Here is a 21,330-nt window from a genome sequence, read left to right on the forward strand (position 1 = left end):
ATAAACGTGCTTTCACCTGGGTCTCTAGAGCCAGACTGGCCCTGCTAGCCTTCAGCTTTGTGTGCCTGGCCAGCCACAAGGATGCTGCAAGGTGCTCATGCCTCAGGGTGAACTTCTTTCTGCCCTTTGGAGGTGCCATGCTCTTGCTCACCTAAAGCTGATGGGGGAAATGAGACATTTTTGGGGTCTAGCAATCTGAACCTGTGCCATTAACCTAATGCTCATTCTTATTAGCTTATAGTCTAGTCTCTGCCCCTTTAATTGTCTGGTCCTGCAAGACCTGTTTACTCCCATTTTAGAGAGGCCATAAACTATCCCCAGACGGAGTTATCAGTGCTGGTGCCAGGCCAGGCCTTTAGTTGTGGTCTCAAGGCCACAGCACATGGGGCTCTTTAAGAACTTGCAAAGGGGACCAGAAAAACCCTTACTTGGGAGACAAAGAACTGGAAAAAGTATAAATAGGGAAAGCTTCCTCCATGTTTTTGCCCAGAAATTTGAAAGACATTTTTCTCTGGGCCCATGTGTAATAATAATAATAATAATAATAATAATAATAATAATAATGTGTAACTCCATTCCTCTAAGTGTTGCTTTGTTTTTCTCCAGTCTTCTGTAATAAGGCCATCTCTGTATCCTTTCTTTTTTTTGTTAATTCTCACCTGACGTTATTTTTTTCCATTAATTTTTAGAAAGAGTGGAAGGGAGGGAGGGAGAAGGAGAGGGAGAGAGAAACACGGATGTGATAGAGACACATCGATTGGTTGCCTCCCACATGCACCCCAGGGGCGTGGATCAAACCTGCAACCCAGGTATGTGCCCTAGACCGGGAATGGAACCCAAGACCCTTCAGTGCACAGGCTGGCACTCTAACCGCTTAGCCACACCAGCTAGGGCCTCTGTGTCCTTTCGTTAGCCTGGAATACAAACCCACCCCTATCCACCCTAAATAACCTGTCTACATAACTGCTATTCATCTTCCAGTTCTCAGGTTAACCTCACTTCCTCCCAGAAGCCTTTGCTTCACCCCAACCCATTCCTGCCTGTTATGTGTTCCTGTAACATCCTGCCTTCCTCCTTTGTAAGATTAACACATTTGTGCTTGCTTAATGTCTTTCTGGTTAGGCAAAAAGGTCCATGAAGATAGGATGTTTTGTTTACTCTCTATCATTCTCTGAAAGTATCCTTTAATTAAAAAAAAAATTAATTGGCTGATGTGTCTCAGTTGGTTGAGCAGCGTCCTATGCGCCAAAAGGTCACCAGTTCAATTCCCAGTCAGGACACATGCCTGAGTTGCGCTCTCTATCCCCAGTAGGGGGCGTGCAGGAGGCAGCCGATTGATATCTCTTTCTCACATTGATGTTTCTCCCTCTCTATCTAAAGGCAATAAAAACATATTTTTTTAAAAAACCTCTTTAACAGTTTATTGTTGCCTGTGTATCTGAGGGCCTTGCCCATCTCCTTTATCATTGTATCCCAACACCTAGTACACCCCTGGAACAGAGCAGGACGTTACGATGTTGTGAATGAGGGCATGGGCTGTGGAAAGGGGCAGGTGTAGAGTCACATGTGTCCGTCTGTGCATCCCAGTTCCCCTCTTACAATCGCATCTTGGCCAAATCTCAACTCTTGGAGCCTTAACTTCTTTATCTGTCAAAGAAAAAAAAGTAGATAGTTTAATTATGCTTCAGAGGATCATGATGAGAATCAAATGAGTAAATAATCATAAAATGGCTTGTTGTTACCATCATGGAGCCTGGTGAGTTCCTCTCTCCCATGTTAAGGATGTGAGGTTCCTAGTTTGGGGGTACCATGGCAACACGCCTGCCCCAGCCCTGCTAGATGCTTCACCTGCCAGAATCCAATTTCCCCTTCCTCAGAACTTCCCTGTCCGTCACTGTTCCTTGGCCAATTTTTCCCCCTCAGGGGTCTGCTCTCGGGAATGTGAAAATGAGCTCCTCCTCACAATTCCGGGGACCCCTCCGTCGGGCCTCATGCAGTTGCACCTGAGGGGATTGTTTCTGTCTGAGGTGTCCTGGGAGCTGTCTTGGTAACAGTGCTGAATTGTGTGAGCGTTTGTTTCAGGTTCTGCTCAGATAAGTTTCAGTCACCCTGTAAGCCTGGTAATCATCTCCATCTTACAGATGAGAACCCAGGGGTCCCTTGTCCCTTCCCAAGGCCAGGATGTGGTGGGACCAGGTTCTCTGCCTCTGGAGCCCTTGCTCCACCTTTACCACATGGTTGACAGTGAAGCATTTATCTGATGGTCCCTGGTGCTCGGCCCTAGGAAGGACATTGCAAAATCTCTGAGAGGGTCTTGTAGTGACAACATGTCAAGGTGACTTGGCCTCGTTTCCAAGTTCATCTGATTGATTCACCAAAAATGTCTGTGTTTTTGTTCTGGATTTTAGAAGTCCTGTGTGGTTTTACTGATAGTCTCCTGGGGTCGTGATTCTGACCTGATAGGTCTTATTTCTAAAAACTGTGGTTTCCAGGGCTGTCCAGTAACCTCAGGAGGCTCTTTCTGCATTTGGAACAGTGACCTATGGGTGGAGGGAACTGGAATTTCAGCTGTAGTGCTTTCATTTGTTGCAGCTCCTCTGCTGTCCTATCTTGGGTCCACTGGGGCTAGAAGAGGATATGAGTCAGGGTTCTTCAGAGAGACAGAACAAATAGAATATTCTACCTATTTGTCCGTCCGTCCGTCCATCCATCCATCCATCCATCCATCCATCCGTCTATCTAGATTTATTTTAAGGAATTGGCTTGTGTGATTGTGGGGACAGATGAGTCTCGAATCTGCAGGGCAGGGCAGGCTGAAGACTCAGGTAAGAGCTGATGTTGCAGCCTTGAATTCTATCCGAATTCTATCCACCCAGCAGCAGGCTGAAAACTCAGGCAGGGTTTCCAGGCTGCAATCTTAGAGAGAATGCCTTCTCTTAAAAACCTCACTCATCACTCTAAGACCTTCAACTGATTGGATGGGGCCCACCCACATTATCGCAGGTAGCCTGCTTTCCTCAAAGCCTTCCGTTTGAAATGTAATCACATCTAGGAAATAACGTCACAGAACCATCTAGACTAGTATTTGTCCAAACAACTGGGTGCCAGAGCCTTGCCAGGTGGGCGATAAAATTAACCACCACAAAGAGAATGCGGGACTGTCATCTCAGTCCGTATGGGTCCTCCTCTTCTTTTCCTACCACCAACAATATTACTCAAGCTTGATGATTCCCGACTTCCTTTTTTCCTGGCCCAATCTCTTTGGCTTTCACACTTCGTTTGCCACCCCACCTGCCCAGCTCACCACCTACAAAGCTCTGAGATCCTTCTAAAATTAGCCAGACGAGATCGGGCGCGTTCAGGGTGGTATGGCCGTAGACATCTACATCAAAATAAAAAGCTTTTTCACAGCAAAAGAAACCATCAACAAAACAACAAGAAAGCCCACAGTATGGGAGAACATATTTGCAAATGTTATCACTGATAAAGGTTTAATCTCCAACATCTACAGGCAGCTTATACAACTTAATAAAAGGAAGATAAATGATCCAATAAAAAAATGGGCAACGGACCTAAATAGAATCTTTTTGAAAGAAGACAGAAGGAAGGCCAAGAGACACATGAAAACATGCTCAAAGTCACTAATTATCCGAGAGATGAAAATCAAAACAACAATGCAATACCATCTCACACCTGTCAGAATGGCTATCATCAACAAATCAACAAACGACAAGTGTTGGCGAGGATGAGGAGAAAAAGAAGCCCTCGTGCACTGTTGGTGGGAATGCAGACTGGTGCAGCCACTATGGAGAACAGTATGGAGTTTCCTCAAAACGTTAAAAATGGAACTCCCATTTGACCCAGTAATCCCACTCCTAGGAATATATCCTAAGAAACTAGAAACACCAATCAGAAAGGATATTGCACCCCTATGTTAATAGCAGCACAATTTACAATAGCTAAGATTTGGAAACAGCCTAGGTGCCCGTCAGCAGATGACTAGATCAGAAAACTATGGTACATCTACACAATGGAATACTATGCTGCCATAAAAAAGAAGGAATTCTTACCATTTGTAGCAACCTGGATGGAATTGGAGAACATTATGCTAAGTGAAATAAGCCAGTCAATGAAAGAAAAATACCACATGATCTCACTCATTTGTGGATAATAAAAAACATTATAAACTGATGAACAAAAAGATAGTTACAGAGGCAGTAAAGCATCAAACAGACTGTCAAATTATAGCAGGAAGGTTAGGGAGAGGTGGGGGAAATAAGAGATCAACCGAAGGACTTATATGCATGCATATAAGAATAACCAATGGATGCAAAACATTGGGGGGTGAGGGCATGTATGGGAGTGGGATGGGGGGGGCAATGGTAAGATATGTACACATATAATACCTTAATAAAAAATATATAAAAAAATAAAATTAACCAGATCATTTTGAATACTTCCATTTGCTACCTCTGTCCAAACTTTTCCAGTTAACTCTTTAGAGAACCTGGAACATCCAAATCATCCTCTCAGCAATTGTCCAAATGCTAAGAAGCCAGGAAAATGTGTATGCATTCAATGTTTATAAGTATTAACATGGATACGCTAGTTCTAGGTAAAAATTTATGCTACAGTAGAATTGTACATTCATGCACTTATGAGTATATTATGGGACCCCTCTTTTATCAGCATACATAGTATATTTATGATATATTTATGCCAGCTCTTGCGTACATTTTTCTTATAAATAATTAGAAAACTTTTGTGGTATATTAACGGTGCTCAATTAACAGCCAGTTATAAGATGGTTTCCATGGGAAAACATAATCTGCCTTATGGTGATCATTATGAAGTAGATTTCCTGAATTTATTTTAGTGTGTCTGGTGACCTTTCAACTTGACCTTTGACCTGCCCTCCTCACTCTCCCTGAGGCTCAGCAGTGCCCCAGCGTCGTGGGAGACTGTTGCCCAGTTACCTTTAGTGTTAACTTAAGAGAGAGTAGTTCAAATATCTTATACTAATTATCTATCCAGAGGATCCGATATAATCCATAAAAATGGAATGTTTGCCTCCTAAGAAGAAATTTGTACTTTTCTTGGCTTCAGAAGGGAGCCTCAAGCTAACATCCCCATATGTTTTTAAATGAAAAGGAGTCTTCAAACAAATCCTCTAATCCTCCTTTCAGGAAAAAGCCCTCGGCCTTGTTTACTATTTAATTTTGAAAGTAGCTTTCCACGCCAGCAGATGCTGTGTTTGTGAGCTTTCTGAGTTTTGGGGTGGTGAGGCAATCAATGGTGACCCTGAGTGAAATCAGTAATGATTTGATGAAACAGGGGCCCAGGGGTTGTGAGGCATTCAGAGCTGGGGTGGAGGGGGGTTGCAATAGTCTAGAAAGCCTTCAGAGAAGGATGAAATTGGCCTTGAAGAGGCACAGTTGCTTTGCATGGAAAAGAGGGGAAGAAAGGCAAGAGCAAAGGCTTGGTGGTAGGAGTGGGTGTGGCTGGAGAGGGAGAGCTGGGCAACGGGCCCCCCAAATTGGAGGGGCTTGTGGAGAAGGCTGGGCAAGGAGGACGAGGCTGGTCACAGAGCTGTGTGAAAGGCATATGGCAGGATTTATTTTAGAAATCAGGGGAGAGGAGTCAGAGAAGGTTCTTAGAAGAGATGGAAGGAAGAGTGTGTTTGGGAAGAATGATCTGGATGAATCTGGGGGGCGGGGCAGAGATAATGTTAGAGTCAGGCTATTGGGACAGTGAAGGTTTAGTCTCACTGCGAGCCGTCCTTACTAGACCCAGGACTCAAACTCCTCTCCCTGGATTCCTGGCCCAGGTTTTTCTGGGTGAGAAGGTTGGTAGCGACCAGTCATGAGGTACTTGGCAGGCACCGCCTCTAGGCCAAGTGTATATAAGGGGTAAAGTGTACTCATTTATTTCCTGTCTTATTCTGGAGAGGATATTATTATTGTTGTTGCTGTTGTTTTAGGATATGGTTTCCTTCATATGGTGCTTTAAAAAAATTAGAGATGTTTCTGGAAATCAGACCATTCCCAGGTTGTCTCCTCAGTGAACCAAAAATACCTACTGAGTGAGACACAGTTGAGGAGCTAAGTTCTGAACACTGGGTAGGGACTGCGCAGGGTAACAGGGAGAAGGGACAGGGTGGGGCCAGGACTTACAGACTGTGCTTCCTGGTGGCCAGGACTTACATACTGTGCTTCCTGGTGCCAGTTTTTTACGCTCACACCTCCCCTCAGGTTGACCGTGGGATCCTCACTCTGCAGACAAAGAAACTGAGGCTTCAATAACTGGGTCCAAAGCCAATTCCGAAATCTTGACCCTGGGCCAAACCAAGTTAAAATTCAGACTCAGAATTCAGATCCTCAAGGTCCCCTCACCTCTACGCCAGGGGAACAACATACCTGGGGAAGCTCTCGCTCCTATAGTTAGGTATCCTGGTTACGTTTCCTCCTCCCAGATGTTTCTGAGGAGAGGAGAGGGTTTTGTGGAAAACAGCCAGAGAGAGACTCAGCCCAGAACGTGGGGCCTTGGTGAACAAGGCTGTGCTTGCTCAGGGCTCCTGGGCTGGTGCCCGCTGGAGCTTTAGCCGGGAGACCTACGGAGAGAGGGCAGGACCCCAGAACCACACGAGGAAAACACAAAGCTTTATGAATGGGAGGTACTCCCTGCACCTGTGCCCATATGCTGCTTATATGAAATCTAGAGGCCTGGTGCACACATTTATGCACAGGTGGGGTCCAGCCAGCCAGCCCCGATCAGGCTGGACCAGCCGGGGGAGGGGCCACGGGCGTTTGGCAAGCCAGCCCTGCCCCCGGGTCGAACTCCCAGTTGAGGGGACAATTTGCATACTGGCCTTTTATTATATAGGAAGGATTGGTAAATTTACTACTCACAAGATGGTGAGGGACGTACACTTAGAGCCATGGCAAAGAAATACTACTTAAAATAATGGCTGCCCCCCTGCGTGTGGGACAACTTCTTTGCCTTTCCGTTTTTAAAAATTAAGCAACTTTAGCCCGAGCTGGTTTGGCTCAGTGGATAGAGCATCGGCCCACAGACTGAAGGCTCCCGGGTGCCATTCTGGTCAAAGGCACGTACCTGGGTTGCAGGTTCAATTCGATCCCCGGCCCTGATCAGGGTGTGTGTGGGAGGCAACCAATCAATGTGTCTCTCTCACATTCATGTTTCTCTCTCTCTCTCTGTCTCTTCCCCTCCCTTCCACTCTCTCTAAAAACCAATGGAAAAATAGCCTCGAGTGAGGATTAACAAAAATAAAATTAAGTAACTTTCCCCATGAAAGAAGCTAATGAACGAAACCTTTTCTTTCCGTGGCTCCCGTGTCACCACGGGTCTCAGAGCGGGTGATGAATGTCTGCATAGATGCAATCTCTGCGGGTGCAATCATGTGTCTCGCCTTTATCACTTGTTATTTTTTCAAACACAGTTTCATGTGTTAAAATCATTTATCTAGTTGACATTGTTTATAGCTTCAGAATAACCCAGCATATTGTTTTATTATCATTTTCTTTACCGATTTGGGGGCGGGGAGGGGCGCTGAGTGGTGGTACATTTGAGTTATTTTCAAACTTTTAATTCTCTATATGAAAACATTGTGAACCTCTTTGTACAAATTATCTTGTTTGTTCCCTCCTGCCTTTGGGTTTTCTTGGAGGCTCTTCTCCAACGTGGAATTACGAGGTCAGAGAATGCACGTGGTGGGACTGTGGCTCCCGGGTCCGAGGAGGGGCAGGTGCCAGCGTCCAGGCACAGGCACCCGGGCTACAGCACTGACAGGGTGTGGGAGGGGCAGTGCCCAAGGAGTGGCTGCGGAGCCAGGGCTGGAGAGCAGGTGTGTGCAGAGCCCCCCGGGGCTAGGGTGTGGGTGCACGTGGGGGGACAGCAGCCGCAGGGTCCAGGGCACGGGTGCTTCCTCTGTGGTAGTGTCTCCATGCACTGAATTTTTATTTGTTTATTTTTATCTTTCAGTTCTAAAATGTTTGTTAGATTCTTCTTGATCTCTTCTGTTTCTTTGCTGAGACTTCCTAATTTTTTATTTGTTAAAACATATTTTTAATGGCGTATTGAGGCTTTTTTTTTTTTTTTTTTTTTTTAAATTCTGATGGTTCCAAAATTGTTGTCAGTTCATTCTCAAACCGCTGTCATCTCAGTGTGGTCACCTATTGGTTTTCTTTTTTTATTCCGTTTGAGATCTTTGGGTTCCTGGTGCTGTTACCAGGCAGGGGGCCTCGCCCTGAGCAGGTCTGCCAAGGGCCACCAGTAGTGTGTGGGTTCTTGAGTTTGTGCAGGAAAGATTTCACAGTACGAGTCTAGGTGATTTTGAGGGTATGTTTCTTTAAAGCTGGGGACATTGAAACAAGAAAGAATCCAGCATAGAAGAAGCAACAGGAGAGACCCAGGCAGGGCTGGTTTGGCTCACGGGGACGTCAGAGAAAAGGGGGCCTTGGAGACAGGTTCAGGGGGTTAGCCCAGGATGAGCTGCCTCTGCCCACTGCTCCCCTGGTTGGGAGTCTCCTGGGGACCCGTGGAGTTTGGGAGATGCACGCCTGTGGGGGAAGAAGAGGCGAAGGGAAAGGTGCGGGTGTGCTCCCGGGAGGGAGAGAGCATGCTGGTTCCTTTGTTTTGAGGGCTTTTATCCCTCTCTTGGAGAGAGATCTTAGGGGAGACCTCAGGGGAGGGTTTCGGCAGAATCTTCATCAGTTTTCCAGGTGTGCTCCTTCCGAGTCGTGGTCTCCGCTGATTGGTCAGTGCCAGGGCAGGGGGTTGTTAGCCATCACAGCTGGTCCTGGCACTGCCCACCTGGTTTTGCTGCCTTTCTGGGCCTGGAGCTGAAATACATTGAGGCCTGGATGTTATCTCTCCGGAGGGGACCTTCTGAATCTGCTATAAATTGCTCAGCCAATGTGTTCAGCTACCTGCCTCAGTTTCCCCATTCCACCTGCCAAGGAATTTTCCTAGCTTCTGACTACCCTGGCTCAGTACAAGTGATTTTTATTGAAACCTGGACATTTGGGGTATTATAAGACTCTGGGTCTCTTTAAACCTTCTGTCTTTGCTGACACCACCCCCTGAGGGAGGGGGGATGCAACGTGGTATTGCCAGGTGGAGGTAAAGTCCAGAAACCCTCTCAGCCTCTGTGGATACCTCAGTGGGGGCTTCCTCATTACTACTGGAGAGATGTAGGCGTTGCCTCCTCCTCCTCCTCCTAGGCTTCCACGGGTACCAGCTTGTCCGGGAGGGTCTGAGCACCTTTCTCCCAGGTGCTCTCCAGTGACACTTTTTTTCTTTAAATCCTCACCCGAGGATATTTTTCCATTGATTTTTAGAGAGAGTGGAAGAGAGAGGGAAAGGCAGAGGGAAACGTCGATGTGAGAGAGACACATCGATTGGTTGCCTCCTGCACGTGCCCCGACCAGGGCCCGAGCCAGGGAGGGGCCTGCAACCCAGTCGAGGTACGTGCCCCTGACCAGAACCAAATCTGGGACCCTTCGGTCCACAGGCCGACGCTCTCTTCACTGAGCCAAACCAGCTAGGGCTCCATTGACACTTTTAACAAACTGCTGTGTGGTGATGGAAATCCTGACTGTCCACTGGGGAACCTGGTACCAGCGCAGAGCGGAGGGGAGGGTGCCTCATCGCTGTCAGGTAGGCGTGGAAGCCTCGGCTCCCATTGTGGTCGCCACCGACACCGTGGAGGGGTGCTGGGGGGGGGGGTGGTAAACAGCTTTATCACCTGTGAACACCCTGGTCCATACTCAGCCCTCTTCGACACCAGTATGATTGAGGTGGGGGGGAGCACGTTGAGCTGCCTGGTTACAGCCTGGAAAGGGTGGAGACCTAGGCTCCCCACTGGGCCAGCCTATCCTGGCCGGGCTGGGGATGGGGACACAATTTTTCCCATAGTGTTTGGCTGGAGTAGAGCTGTTGTCCAAATGTTTTCTGTTTTGCTACGCTGACCCTTTTCTGTGTTTTTGTGGGGTTTTTTTGTGTGTGTGTGTTTTTTTTTGGCCAGAGAGCGAGCTTTTGTTGGGCTTTTTTTGTGTGTGTCCGCATTCATTTGTGTTTCTGGTTTGGCAGCTTCTTAGCTCCAAGTCTGTGGCATGTGAGGCCAAAAGAAACCCAGGGAGCTCACGACCAGGTTCCTTGGGCGCCAAAGGCCCTACCTGCTGAGCCAGCTTTTCTCCCCGTTTCAGTCTTCTTGTGTTTGCTTCTCATATGATGTCCAGGGTTTTCATCTCACTGAGCGGAAGGGAGAGGGAAAGCATGCTTCCCCGGTCTTCCCGGGAGCTGAAGTCTGCCTGGGGATCGTAGCACACAGAAGTTTATGTTTCGACATGGTCTTCAGAAGCTAGATTTTTCTATTCTCTGATTTTTTAGTTCACCATGATGCTTATTTCACTGTAGTTGTTTCGATATATCATAAAATATGAACTGAAACTTAGTTACAGTGTAGTTAGGGCTCCAAAGAGTCCTTTTCCCCTTCAGCTCCACAGTGCTCTGAGGGGTTAAGGCAAATGAATTCTCCCCTGAACACCTGGGACCGTCCTCCGATATCACAAAGGCTGAAGTCTGCCCGATACTTATTTCCATGATTACTTCTCTCTGAATAATTCGTTACATTTACTACATTTTCGGAGCATTCACACATCCCATCTTGCACCTCTGGTGTTGTGTATGCTTTCGTTAGCATGAAATTTCCTTCCCCACTTGGTGGACTGCGTGCGCCTCCATCTAAAGGTGGCCGCCCCCTTCTGAGCACCCTGTCAGATCCCTGCCTGTGTTCTATTGCTCACACCGTCCTCCTTGCTTTGCTGTTTCTGTTTCATATTTTCCCTTCTAGACTACACATGTTTAAAAAAAATTTTTTTTTTATTTAGGAGGGAGGAAAGGAGAGGGAGAGAGAGAGAAACATTGATGTGAGAGAGATACATTGATCAATTGCCTCCCATACTCGCCCCAACCAGGGTTCAAACTCACAACCTTCCTGTGCTCAGGATAATGCTCCAACCAACTGAGCCATCCAGGCAGGGCTAGACTACACATTCCTTAAAGGTAGAGACAACTGGGCCTTTTATGGGAATTGATTAATTTTCTTATTTGACCCCTCCCCTCATGTGTTGTGAGGTAGACAAGATTTGTCATTTTCCCTTGGGTGTCTGTCTACCCACTTTCTGTTTCTGTATATATTCGATTTGGGGGAAATGTGGTCAAGTTCAATGAACAGGGCCTTTGGAGTCAGACAGCTTTGGATTCTAATCCCAGCTTCCTCTCTTACTGTGACCTCAAGTCTCCTGAGCTCTTGGAACCTCATTTTTCTCATCTGTAAAATGGAGACCATATCACCTGCCTCTCAGAATTGTTTCAGAGAGTTCAATATTATTTATTCCTTTCTGCAGGCTCACTTGGACTAAATAATTTGCCACCACTCGGGAGTTTTCTCAAAGGCCTTTAAAAACCCATTCGTTATTCATTACTACACTCCTACCTCCACCTGCCCCCAGACTCTCCAGAGAAAAGAGACAGAGCTTTGGGGCTAAAAGCAACCCCTGAGAGGTTCCTGGGCCCCGACAGATAAGGCCGAGGCTTCTGTGTGCTCCTTGGGGGAGAGATAACAATAGGCCCTGTAGACAATGTTGCTGTCAACGCTGCTCATTGTGCAATGAATCTCCTTGTGGCTCTCAGTCGAAGAACAATATCTCTCCTTGGCTTTCTTTCTAAGTGTCCTCCTCCTTTTTCAGATATCCTTACCAGAGGATCCACGTTCTTTCAACAGTAAAAAATGGGATCAAAGTGAAGGTCTGATTCTCATCCTGCCATTGATCGGTTGCATGTCATGGAATAACAAATGGTTTACTTTTTATTTTTATGATCAGAATACCAGTAAGATCAATTCTTTGGATCTAAGACAGTGTCTGTGGGTATTTTAAGTTGTTTGACCTTGAGCATGGATCTGGCTGAAATAGACTCAAGCTGTAAAAATCTATGCATCCGGGCCACTGGGCACGCTCTCCGGAAAGGAGCTGTAATTCATATCCACAGGCAGATCAATACCGCTGTGTCCTCAGCTTGGGCAATTTTTACACAGCGATTGTATCCATAGCGCTCACACCTGAGGGGCACCCTGCTATTCCAACCGTTTCTGGGGCCACTTGAGGAAGTGAAAGCTGCATGCTTCACAAACAGCCAAGGATGCATTCTGACGCAGAAAGAGGGAGGGTGTTGGTGTCCTGCGGCTGCTGTAACAAACTACTGAAAACTTGGCGGCTTAAAACAACAGAAACGTATCCTCTCCCAGTTCTGGAGGCCAGAGTCTGAAATCTATCAGGGCAGTGCTGGGGGGAGAAGGAGGGGAGGCTCTAGCTGAGGCCATTCTGGGCCTCCTCCTGCATTCCTGGGCCTGCATCCCTCCAGTCTTGCCTCTGTCTTCATATCGCTTCTCCTCCGTGTGCCTGTGTGCTCTCCCTCTTCTGCCTCTCTCAAATCTCCCTGTCCCTCTCTCTTTTAAGGACACTCATGGCCTATCTGGATAATCTTCATCTCAAGATCCTTAACTTAATTACATCTACAGAAACGCTTTTTCCAAATAAGGTCACTTTCATAGGTTCCATGTGAGTATCTTTTTGAAGTCATTGTTTTAGCCTGCCACAGAGGACTAATAATGACTCCAAACTGGATGACTTTACAGGCATTTTCTCTTTAGCCCCATGCCTTGCTGGTTTAGGGCACAGAAAGATTTTTGTAGACTGACTTACTAGATAGTTCCTGGGGAAATATAGACATGATTATGCTACTATATAAGCACTGTAATTCTGATTATTTCTTTAATTCCAATAGTGAAATTTCATTGGTGTTCAATATGATTTCTAAGCCTCAGATATGCAAAAAGGAAACCCTTAATTGTTTCCCCATAATTTCTATCTCAAACTTCATTTATCTGATCAAAATTTAATCAAGCCACTTCTAAAAAACTCAACCCCTTCAATGATTTCTGAGACTTTTTTTGGTTATAGTTAGGTATTTCTTTATTATCCAGTTTTTAAAAATCTCTGCCTTTTAATTGGGGGCGATCAGACAGTTAACATGTTATGCAGTTACTTTCCTTTTTATTGAATTTATTGGGCAACTCTGTCCTTTTAGATTTAAAGCTAGATACTGGTTTCTACTACTCCCCTTCCTTCTCCACAGGGTTGCTTCTAAGTTCCCAGCTTAGGTGGGGCCTACAGTGTAGTAGTTATGAGTGAGCCTTTGAACCCAATGAAAGTCAGAATCTCTGCTTACCAGCTGCGCAATCTTGGTGCTGCATTTAGGGGTCCTGGGGAGCAGACTATGAGACACGGCTATTTGCTACGGCGTGCCCTTGGGATCAATATCCTTGAAGGGCGAGGATGGCAGCAGGAGTGGACAGAGGAAGATGTCCAACTGTGATGCAGGCCCAATGAGAGCTCTGGCCAACCACAGAAGGCTCTGGCACTAGGATAAGACTTCAGACTTGTCCCAAGTTGGGCATATTCCCTGATTGACCAGTCATTGGATGTTGGCTGCCCTGGGAAGTGATGTGATTGCAGGCAAGGCAGCTCTCTGCAGCTGAGGCAAGCCTTTAAGGGGCTGACATGTGAAGACTGTCTGCCAGCAGCCAGCCCTCAATCCCCACCTCCCCCCCACCCCCGCCCCAAGTAACTGCAGATCTGGGTGCGGCACAGTGTCCACTACAGTTCATTATGTTGCTTGGATCTGCTTCTCCATCTATTTTCAGGGGACTAGTGCACCTTTCCTCCTGGGGGATTTACAAGAGGAAGATCTGTGAGATGAACTGCAATACCTACCTCTGGGCCACACTGGCACTCATCATCTCCCTCCTCTACTCTGCATTCTGGATCCCCCTCAACCTCAGTTAGCACCTTTGCTGATCCCGGTGGCTAATTTGGTGGCATAACACAGACTCTTACCACTGAGGGTGTCTGAGCCTGTCACCAAGCCCTTCTCAGGCTGTGGTTCCTGCACGTGTCCATTTTCTGTCCAAATTGGACAAAGGAGAGCCGAGAGTCCCTCACGTGGATCCTTCCTATCCCCACCTCCTTTTGGCGATCAGTGTCAATTAGCCCCGCCAGGATGGTGTCCCCCGTCTTTCTTGGTGGTCCCTGGGCTCAAGGAATTGAGGTGCATAGTTGGCAACTATAGCTTAAACTTCAACAGCAATCTCACCATGTCCACCGGGAGAGGTGTTCTCCCTTTGGGAACCCTGTGCTGCAGAGCCCAGAGCTGCGAGGACAGGAAGCACAAATTCTCCATGAGGTCGCTGAGTATGATGGTAAGTGACTCCACCCCAGTTCCCAGGCTCTGTATTCTTCCTTTTGGGGCACAGCCTCCTATAAAAGCTTTGATTAACCATGGGTGCTGCTTTGGGGGTACCCCATTGTCTATTGCTATCGAGTTTCAATATCTGATTTTCCATCAATCCCAGGCCTTATTCCTAGCCCAGTGTAATCTCTCGTGCTGTTCCCTCCTGTGTTGCCACGCAGGGGTGGGGGGGGGGGGGTTGGGGAGGGGGCGGCGGTCTTCCCTCACATGTGTGCTGTTGGCTCTCTGCTGAATGCTCAGGGGAGACCCTCTGTGGAGCTCCAGAATCCTCTCCCTGTGCAGCTCTGTGCCCTGCAGACTCCAGCCCCCTTGTCCCTCTGGATTCCCAGATCCATGCCCCAATCTAGACAGTCTTCTGGGTTCCACCTGCTGGCCCCCCCTGTGCCGAGCCTGGGACACTCTCTCAAGGCCTCGCCTGGGGCAGTCAAAGGGCTCGGCTTGTTTATTTCCCATCTCAGAGACAACAGTCCTTCCCTGCCCTATGTCCACTGTATTAAATACCCTTTTTTTCATGTATTTTGCCCACTTGGAGGTTGTTTAATCAGGAGGGTGAATCTCAGTGGAAGCAGAATTCAGCTGGGGTTTTCTAAACCTAAAGGTAAAACCTTTCTCCCTCCCTCTAGTTCCTCCATGACCCCGTTTCCTCTGGGCAATGTCAGTCTGGAATTTCCTGGCCTGCGAAGCAAAGGGTCACAGGTTCAAATGACCAGGAAAATAGAAAACAAAAGCAACAAATACTGCTTAAGCACGTCACCTCTCATTCTGCCCAAACGGTGACCCGTGCCATTTCTTCCCCTTAATCACGTTTTATTGTCTTAACAGAGGAAGAGACTCAGAACATTCTGAACCCATTTATTCTCGGTTTTATTTTGTGGGAGAAGTTGTCCAGCCATGCACACAATTCCTCCGAGAAACAGAGTCTCCCAGTTTCAGGAAATTCAAAAGCAGCCCACGGAGGACCCCGGGTGCCCAGCAGCTGCCGCCCGCAGTGGCCAGACCACGCCTGCTGGCTTCATTGTGGAGGGAGTTCAGATTGTGTTGGTGTGTGTGGGTCTCAAACGCCCAGTGTCAGCGTCTGCAGTATTACAGCCACTCTGTCAAAGGGGCCTGGCCGGTGCGGGGAGAGAAACCAGCCTGGCTCCTCCTGGGGCCCCGTCAACCCCGCTCTGCGGGCCCCACGAGGAAGCGGAGCCTGGAACTCTGGGCATTTGGGCCCCTTTCAGAGTCTCTGGCTGTTTATAAGCTGCTCTGTTGTGTGGAACTAACTTAGAAATCCAATCCCAGCGTCTTTAAATTAACATTGTGCTTTGACAAGGTGAGCTTCATTGAGGGGAGCCGAACATCCCTTTTGGTTGATCTCCAAATGGCTAAGGGCAAAAATTCTACATTCAGCTGCAATCGAGGTGGAAGCCAATGATCACCATCACAGAAAGAACTTATGGGATATAAGAATGAATCTGACATTTTCTTCCTTTTTTTTTTTTTTTTTTTGCTGTTTCTTAGAGTGGAAAACATACATTTTTGTATATGGCCTCAGACACGGCCATATGAAAATTCTGGGCATTTTGGGTAAGCATGTGCATATTTCTTGCATAGTTAAGATGGTTCATAATGTAATTAAGCTTTTGATAATCCATTGTTCAGATGCATCAGGAGTTCTGCTAAACACAAGCACTGGTTTTCCAATGTAATACTTAGGATGTATAACTTGCCCTTCCATGTACAGTTGAGCTGATGGTTGCAAGATGTGTGTTGGCCGGAGGTATCTACAGAGCAGTGTCCGTAGTTCTGAACTTCCTGATGCTGTTTCTATCTTTCACTTTGATGACACCCACAGAATCCTTAAGGAACCAGGAGCTAAAAGCCAGGGCGCATTCATTTAGTGGCTGAATCAAATTCGTATATAACACTGTAGCCCTGAGAGCATCTTCCCCAACACAGACTCTTCTTGTCTCAGGAACAGAAAAGAGAAAGGCGCTTGCTGAGTGTATCTGTTTCTCCTTGGGCTGTTCCCAGGAGAAAAAATACCTAATTATTTTGCCTTCTCTCCCGAGTAAAGGCAATTTCAGGGAATCCTGGAACGGTTTCCAATTCTCCCACTTCAGGTGACTTTTCTTTTCATTGTGGTGGGAGTTGGCGTAGGCCATGCACAGTGGCTGCGGCGTTAAACAGTGTGAAAACACCTTAGTGTACTCTGACCTAGGTCTCATATTCACGCTCTCCTGGGCATTTACAAACTTGTTTTGGCTACATATCATTCCAAAAAGAGATGTTATTTGACTGCACTTTTAAATTATACTTAGTACAGTTTGAAAGTTTGGTGTGTTGTTTTTCTGTTTGTTTGTTTGTTTTTTACAAACTAAAGATACTCTTAACCCTGTAAGTTAGCAATGGCACCCCTTGTTCTTTACCCAAAGGAGCTGAAAACTCATGTCTATACAAAGGCTGTTTATAGCAGCTTTATGCATAATTGCCCAAACTTGGAAGCAACCAAGATGCCCTTCAGAAGGTGAGTGGATAAATAAACTGGGCTACATCCAGACAGTGGAATATTATTCAGGCTAAAAAGAAATGAGTTATCGGGCCATGAAAAGACATGGAAGAACCTTAAATACATATTGCTATTTGAAAGAAGCTGATTGGAAAAGACTGCATGCTCTGATTCCAACTACATGACATTTTGGAAAAGCCAAAACTATGGAGACAGTGAAAAGATCAGGGGTTGCTAAGAATGAGGGGGGAGGGATGGCGAGGCAGAGCACAGAGGATTTCTAGGGTAGTGAAACTATTCTGTGTGATACTTTAATCATGGATACATGACATTATACATTTTCCCACACCCACAGAATGCACAACACCAAGAGTGCACCCTGATATAAATTAGGGACTCTGGGTGACTATGATGCATCAATGTAGATTCATCAACTGTAACGAGTGTACCGCTCTGGTGGGGATGTTGATACCGGGAGAGGCTGTGAATGTGTGGAGACAGGGGGCATATGGGAAATCTCTGTGTCTTCCAGTCAATTTTGCTTTGAACCTAAAACTGCTCTAAAAAAATAAAGTCTACCCATAGCTGGTTTGGCTCAGTGGGCTGAAGGTCCCGGCTTTGATTCCCAATCGATGTGTCTCCTCACATCCATGTTTCTCTCTCTCTGTCTTTCCCCCTCCCTTCCATGCTCTCTAGAAATCAATGGAAAAATACCCTCAGGTGAGGATTAACAACAACAGAAAAGTCTTTTTTAATTCAGTGACAATCCCACTGGTTTGTTTAGTGGTAAAGGTGCGGTATGTCCCCAGGCTTGCTGTGGTTGAGTTAATCAGAAAGCCCTTCAAACCTTGAGCCTAAAGTCTATAACCAAAACTTGCTGACGTTCCTCAAATGTCCAAGGTGCATTTTTAAAACCACACGAACTATGCCAAAATGCCTTCAACTACAGGCAATAGCTTTGCGAATGCAAAGGGCTGAACAGACATACTAGTAAGGGTTGTGAAAAATAATGTAAACAAAGCCACTTCAAACTGGAGTCGGAGCTGCCATCCCAGAGGCACTGCCTTGCATGCCCGAGTCCTCAAACCTTTGGAATGCTAAAACTGGGCAAAATAACCTTGGGACTCGGCCTAAAGCCCCAATGTGCCCCAAACAACTGCAAAGCTAACGGAAGGCAGACATTCCGACTACTGGGCTAAAAATGAAAGACATTCTTTAGAACTAGCACAGCCGCACATCGCTAATGAATAACTTGGCCTATGTGCACCTGTAGGAAGGCCTCTTATTAACACCAACAGGAATCCTTTCCTTCTATTGAGGTAATGATTGCCCTTCCCCTTCTTATAAACACCCCTTGCCATCACCCCCTCGTGGGAACACTATTTGGGTTTCTGCCTGAACTACAACTCTTTTTGGATCTCAAATAAAAGCCCGTTGCCTCTCACCCTCCATTTGTTTGTCGTTTTTTTTTAGGGAAACAAGGTCTATATCTGAATGGGCAAATTAACATCACCAGAGGCTGGGCCCCAGAGCACAAGGTCACCTGTCTGTGTTGCAATGGGCGTCCTTGCCAGGACTTCAGGATAAATGTCTGCACTGGTCCCTGCAGCCCTAAGACAGAGCCCAGATATGAATATTCTTACATTTTTTTATTATTGAAAGTTTAGAACTCAAATTCTAAAAGTATGACACTCCAGTGCAGGAAGCATAATACTGCACTGGCCACTCAACAACTAGATTCTTCCTATGTTGTCTACACTGCACATTTGCAACACCAAATAGGTGCTCGCTTGTTTTTTTTATTGTCTAAAGTTTTACCTATGTCTCCCTTTTCCCCAATGACCCCCCACCCTCCCACCCAGCCATTCCCAACCCGGGCAAGCCCCCACTGCCCCAGTCTCTGTGTCCACTGGTTATGCTAATATGCATGCATACAAGTTCTTTGGTTGCTCTCTAACCCCCGCTCCCCTGTCATTTGTCTCTGGATCTACTTTTGTTTATGTTGATCATTATATCCCACATATGAGTGAGATCATGTGATATTTATCTTTCTCCGACTGGATTATTTTGCTTAGCTGACAGTGGTCGGCAAACTCATTAGTCAACAGAGCCAAATATCAACAGTACAACAATTGAAATTTCTTTTGAGAGCCAAATTTTTAAGCTTAAATTTCTTCTAACGACACTTCTTCAAAATAGACTCGCCCAGGCCGTGGTATTTTGTGGAAGAGCCACACTCAAGGGGCCAAAGAGCCGCATGTGGCTCACGAGCCGTAGTTTGCCGATCATGGGCCTAGCATAATGCTCTGCAGTTCCATCCATGCTGTTGCAAATGGTAGGAGTTCCTTCTTTTTTATAGCAGCATAGTATTCCATTGTGTAGATGCACCACAGTTTTCTAATCCACTCATCTGCTGATGGGCACTTAGGTTGTTTCAAAATCTTAGCTATTGTATATTGTGCTGCTATGAATACAGGGGTGCATATACCCTTTCTGATTGGTGTTTCTGGTTTTAGGTGCTGCTTTTAATGTCACTTTAAAGAAATTTAATCAATCCCATTGCAGTGAGTGCCCACAGGCATTTCCCCTTTTGGAGCCAATATTGTGGTTCTGATTATGATTGCAAGATGCACCTCAGCAACAACCATCAGGAACTTTGAGAAAACAAGGTATTCCGGGAGACACCTGGGCTTCCATCCTCTTATCGAGCCCGCAGGACGCGCCAGAGGGCCCACACCTGTGCCCGAGGACAGAGCCAGCATACGGATGCCGGCCAGGCAGAGGGCCAGGCACCAAGAGCTGGGAAAATAGCAGCCACCCACTAAGAGGCACGCCATCACCCCATTTTCTTTTCCTGGGCGAAGCAAATTATTTAATGGAAAATTCCAAAATGCATGACAGCCAGCCATTTCTTTTCAGTATGCTTTGATACAACAATCCCATGTGGTTAGAAAAAGGAACTCGGGCTCTTTAAAAACAGCAGCTCACGGGCCTTCGTTGTGAGGCCCTAAAGTATTTCAGTGCCTCCAGCACGTCATCCTGGCTGACCACCGAGCCGCCCCACGCCACGGAGCAGGTGGGTCCTGCTGGGCTCCAGGAGGAGGTGGCAGCAGGAGCCCAGGTGAGGGCATGCCGCCAGGGTCTCTGACGGTCCCTCCATCCGGCATGGGGCCACGTGTTCACTGTAGCCCTGTTGAAACGCTTCCTCCAGTCCCGGTCCCTGGGAATTTGCAAGGATGGCTCCCAGGAAGCTCTGTTCCAGGATGGAGGTATTTCTAAAACAATCTGTGTGTTCTCACCAGGGGCTGTCCCTGCAGCGAGAGGCTGGTGCAGAGCAGAAAATAGTACTTTAACCGGCATGATTTCTAGAAGTAACTGGGCACCGAGGGGCTATGGCCCAGGCCGACCTAAAAGCCCCTCATCTTCCCCTGCTGGCAGCACTCTCCGGGGAGCATACGTACCTTTCATTTAAAAAATCTTAGCCGAAACCGGTTTGGCTCAGTGGATAGAGCGTCGGCCTGCGGACTGAAGGTTCCCGGGTTCGATTCCGGTCAAGGGCATGTACCTTGGTTGCGGGCACATCCCCAGTAGGAGTGTGCAGGAGGCAGCTGATCGATGTTTCTCTCTCATCGATGTTTCTAGCTCTCTATCCCTCTCCCTTCCTCTCTGTAAAATATCAATAAAATATATTTAAAAAAAAAAAAATCTTAGCTTCTCTAGATCCCAAGCCATAAGGATCGTCTTCTGAAAGTATTATTATTACATCTGTTGTTTTGAATTTGATTAGTAACAATGTGTTTTGGTTACCCCGATTTTCTTTATCATGTTCTTAATTTCTTCATGTGTTTTATATGCATTTGGCCTGAATCAAAGGTGATTAATCATACATATTGCAGTGCGTGATTTTGGGAGTTTTACCTTCTTCAGGAAGGTTTGCGAGCCCAGAACCAGAATCGCACGTGTGTGGGAGTTTCTTGCCGACGCGGGTTTGGAGGTCCAAAGCTTGTTTTACAGTCACAGCCTCTTACGTTTAGGCCTGATTTTTTTTTTCTGGTGGCAATACAATTCTAAGGTTGTTTCGATGAGTAACCAATATGAGGACTTGTTTATGAGATATTTTACCTTTTTTCCTTACTGCGTCTGAAATCCGGTGTTTATTTTACACTTTCTGTACATGTAAGTTGCAACCGCTGGCATTAGACAGCGTATTCCAGACATAATTCTCAAGCTTGCTTTGTTTGTTTGCTTCTTCACCCTCAAGCCTCTCTGTTTTTCAACTTAACGGGAGCCACCTGGAGGTGTGGAGGCCATTGTATTGAGTGGATGACGGCACTCCCAGGACTGAGTCCCTCCTTATTAGTGAAGCTCTTAGGGGTTAGATTCCTGGTTCAGCTTTTTAATCCATATTTTTGTGCTATTTCTTTGTCTTTTTTCTTAAACCAGGTATT

At 46.6% G+C, this 21,330-nt stretch overlaps 1 protein-coding gene across 1 annotated transcript in view; it reads right to left on the bottom strand.

The window, feature by feature from the left end:
- Positions 1-1,401: 1,401 nt before the first annotated feature.
- ELP3 (elongator acetyltransferase complex subunit 3) overlaps positions 1,402-21,330 on the bottom strand; it is a 162,668-nt gene continuing 142,739 nt past the window's right edge. Inside the window, exon 15 of the mRNA XM_080676108.1 lies at positions 1,402-1,647. Coding sequence (XP_080532234.1) covers positions 1,481-1,647 — 167 coding nt within the window. The 3' untranslated portion in view covers positions 1,402-1,480. The remainder of the gene's footprint in view (positions 1,648-21,330) is intronic.

This window comes from Plecotus auritus (genome assembly GCF_963455305.1).
Source record: "Plecotus auritus genome assembly, chromosome: 6".
Classification (NCBI taxonomy): domain Eukaryota; kingdom Metazoa; phylum Chordata; class Mammalia; order Chiroptera; family Vespertilionidae; genus Plecotus; species Plecotus auritus.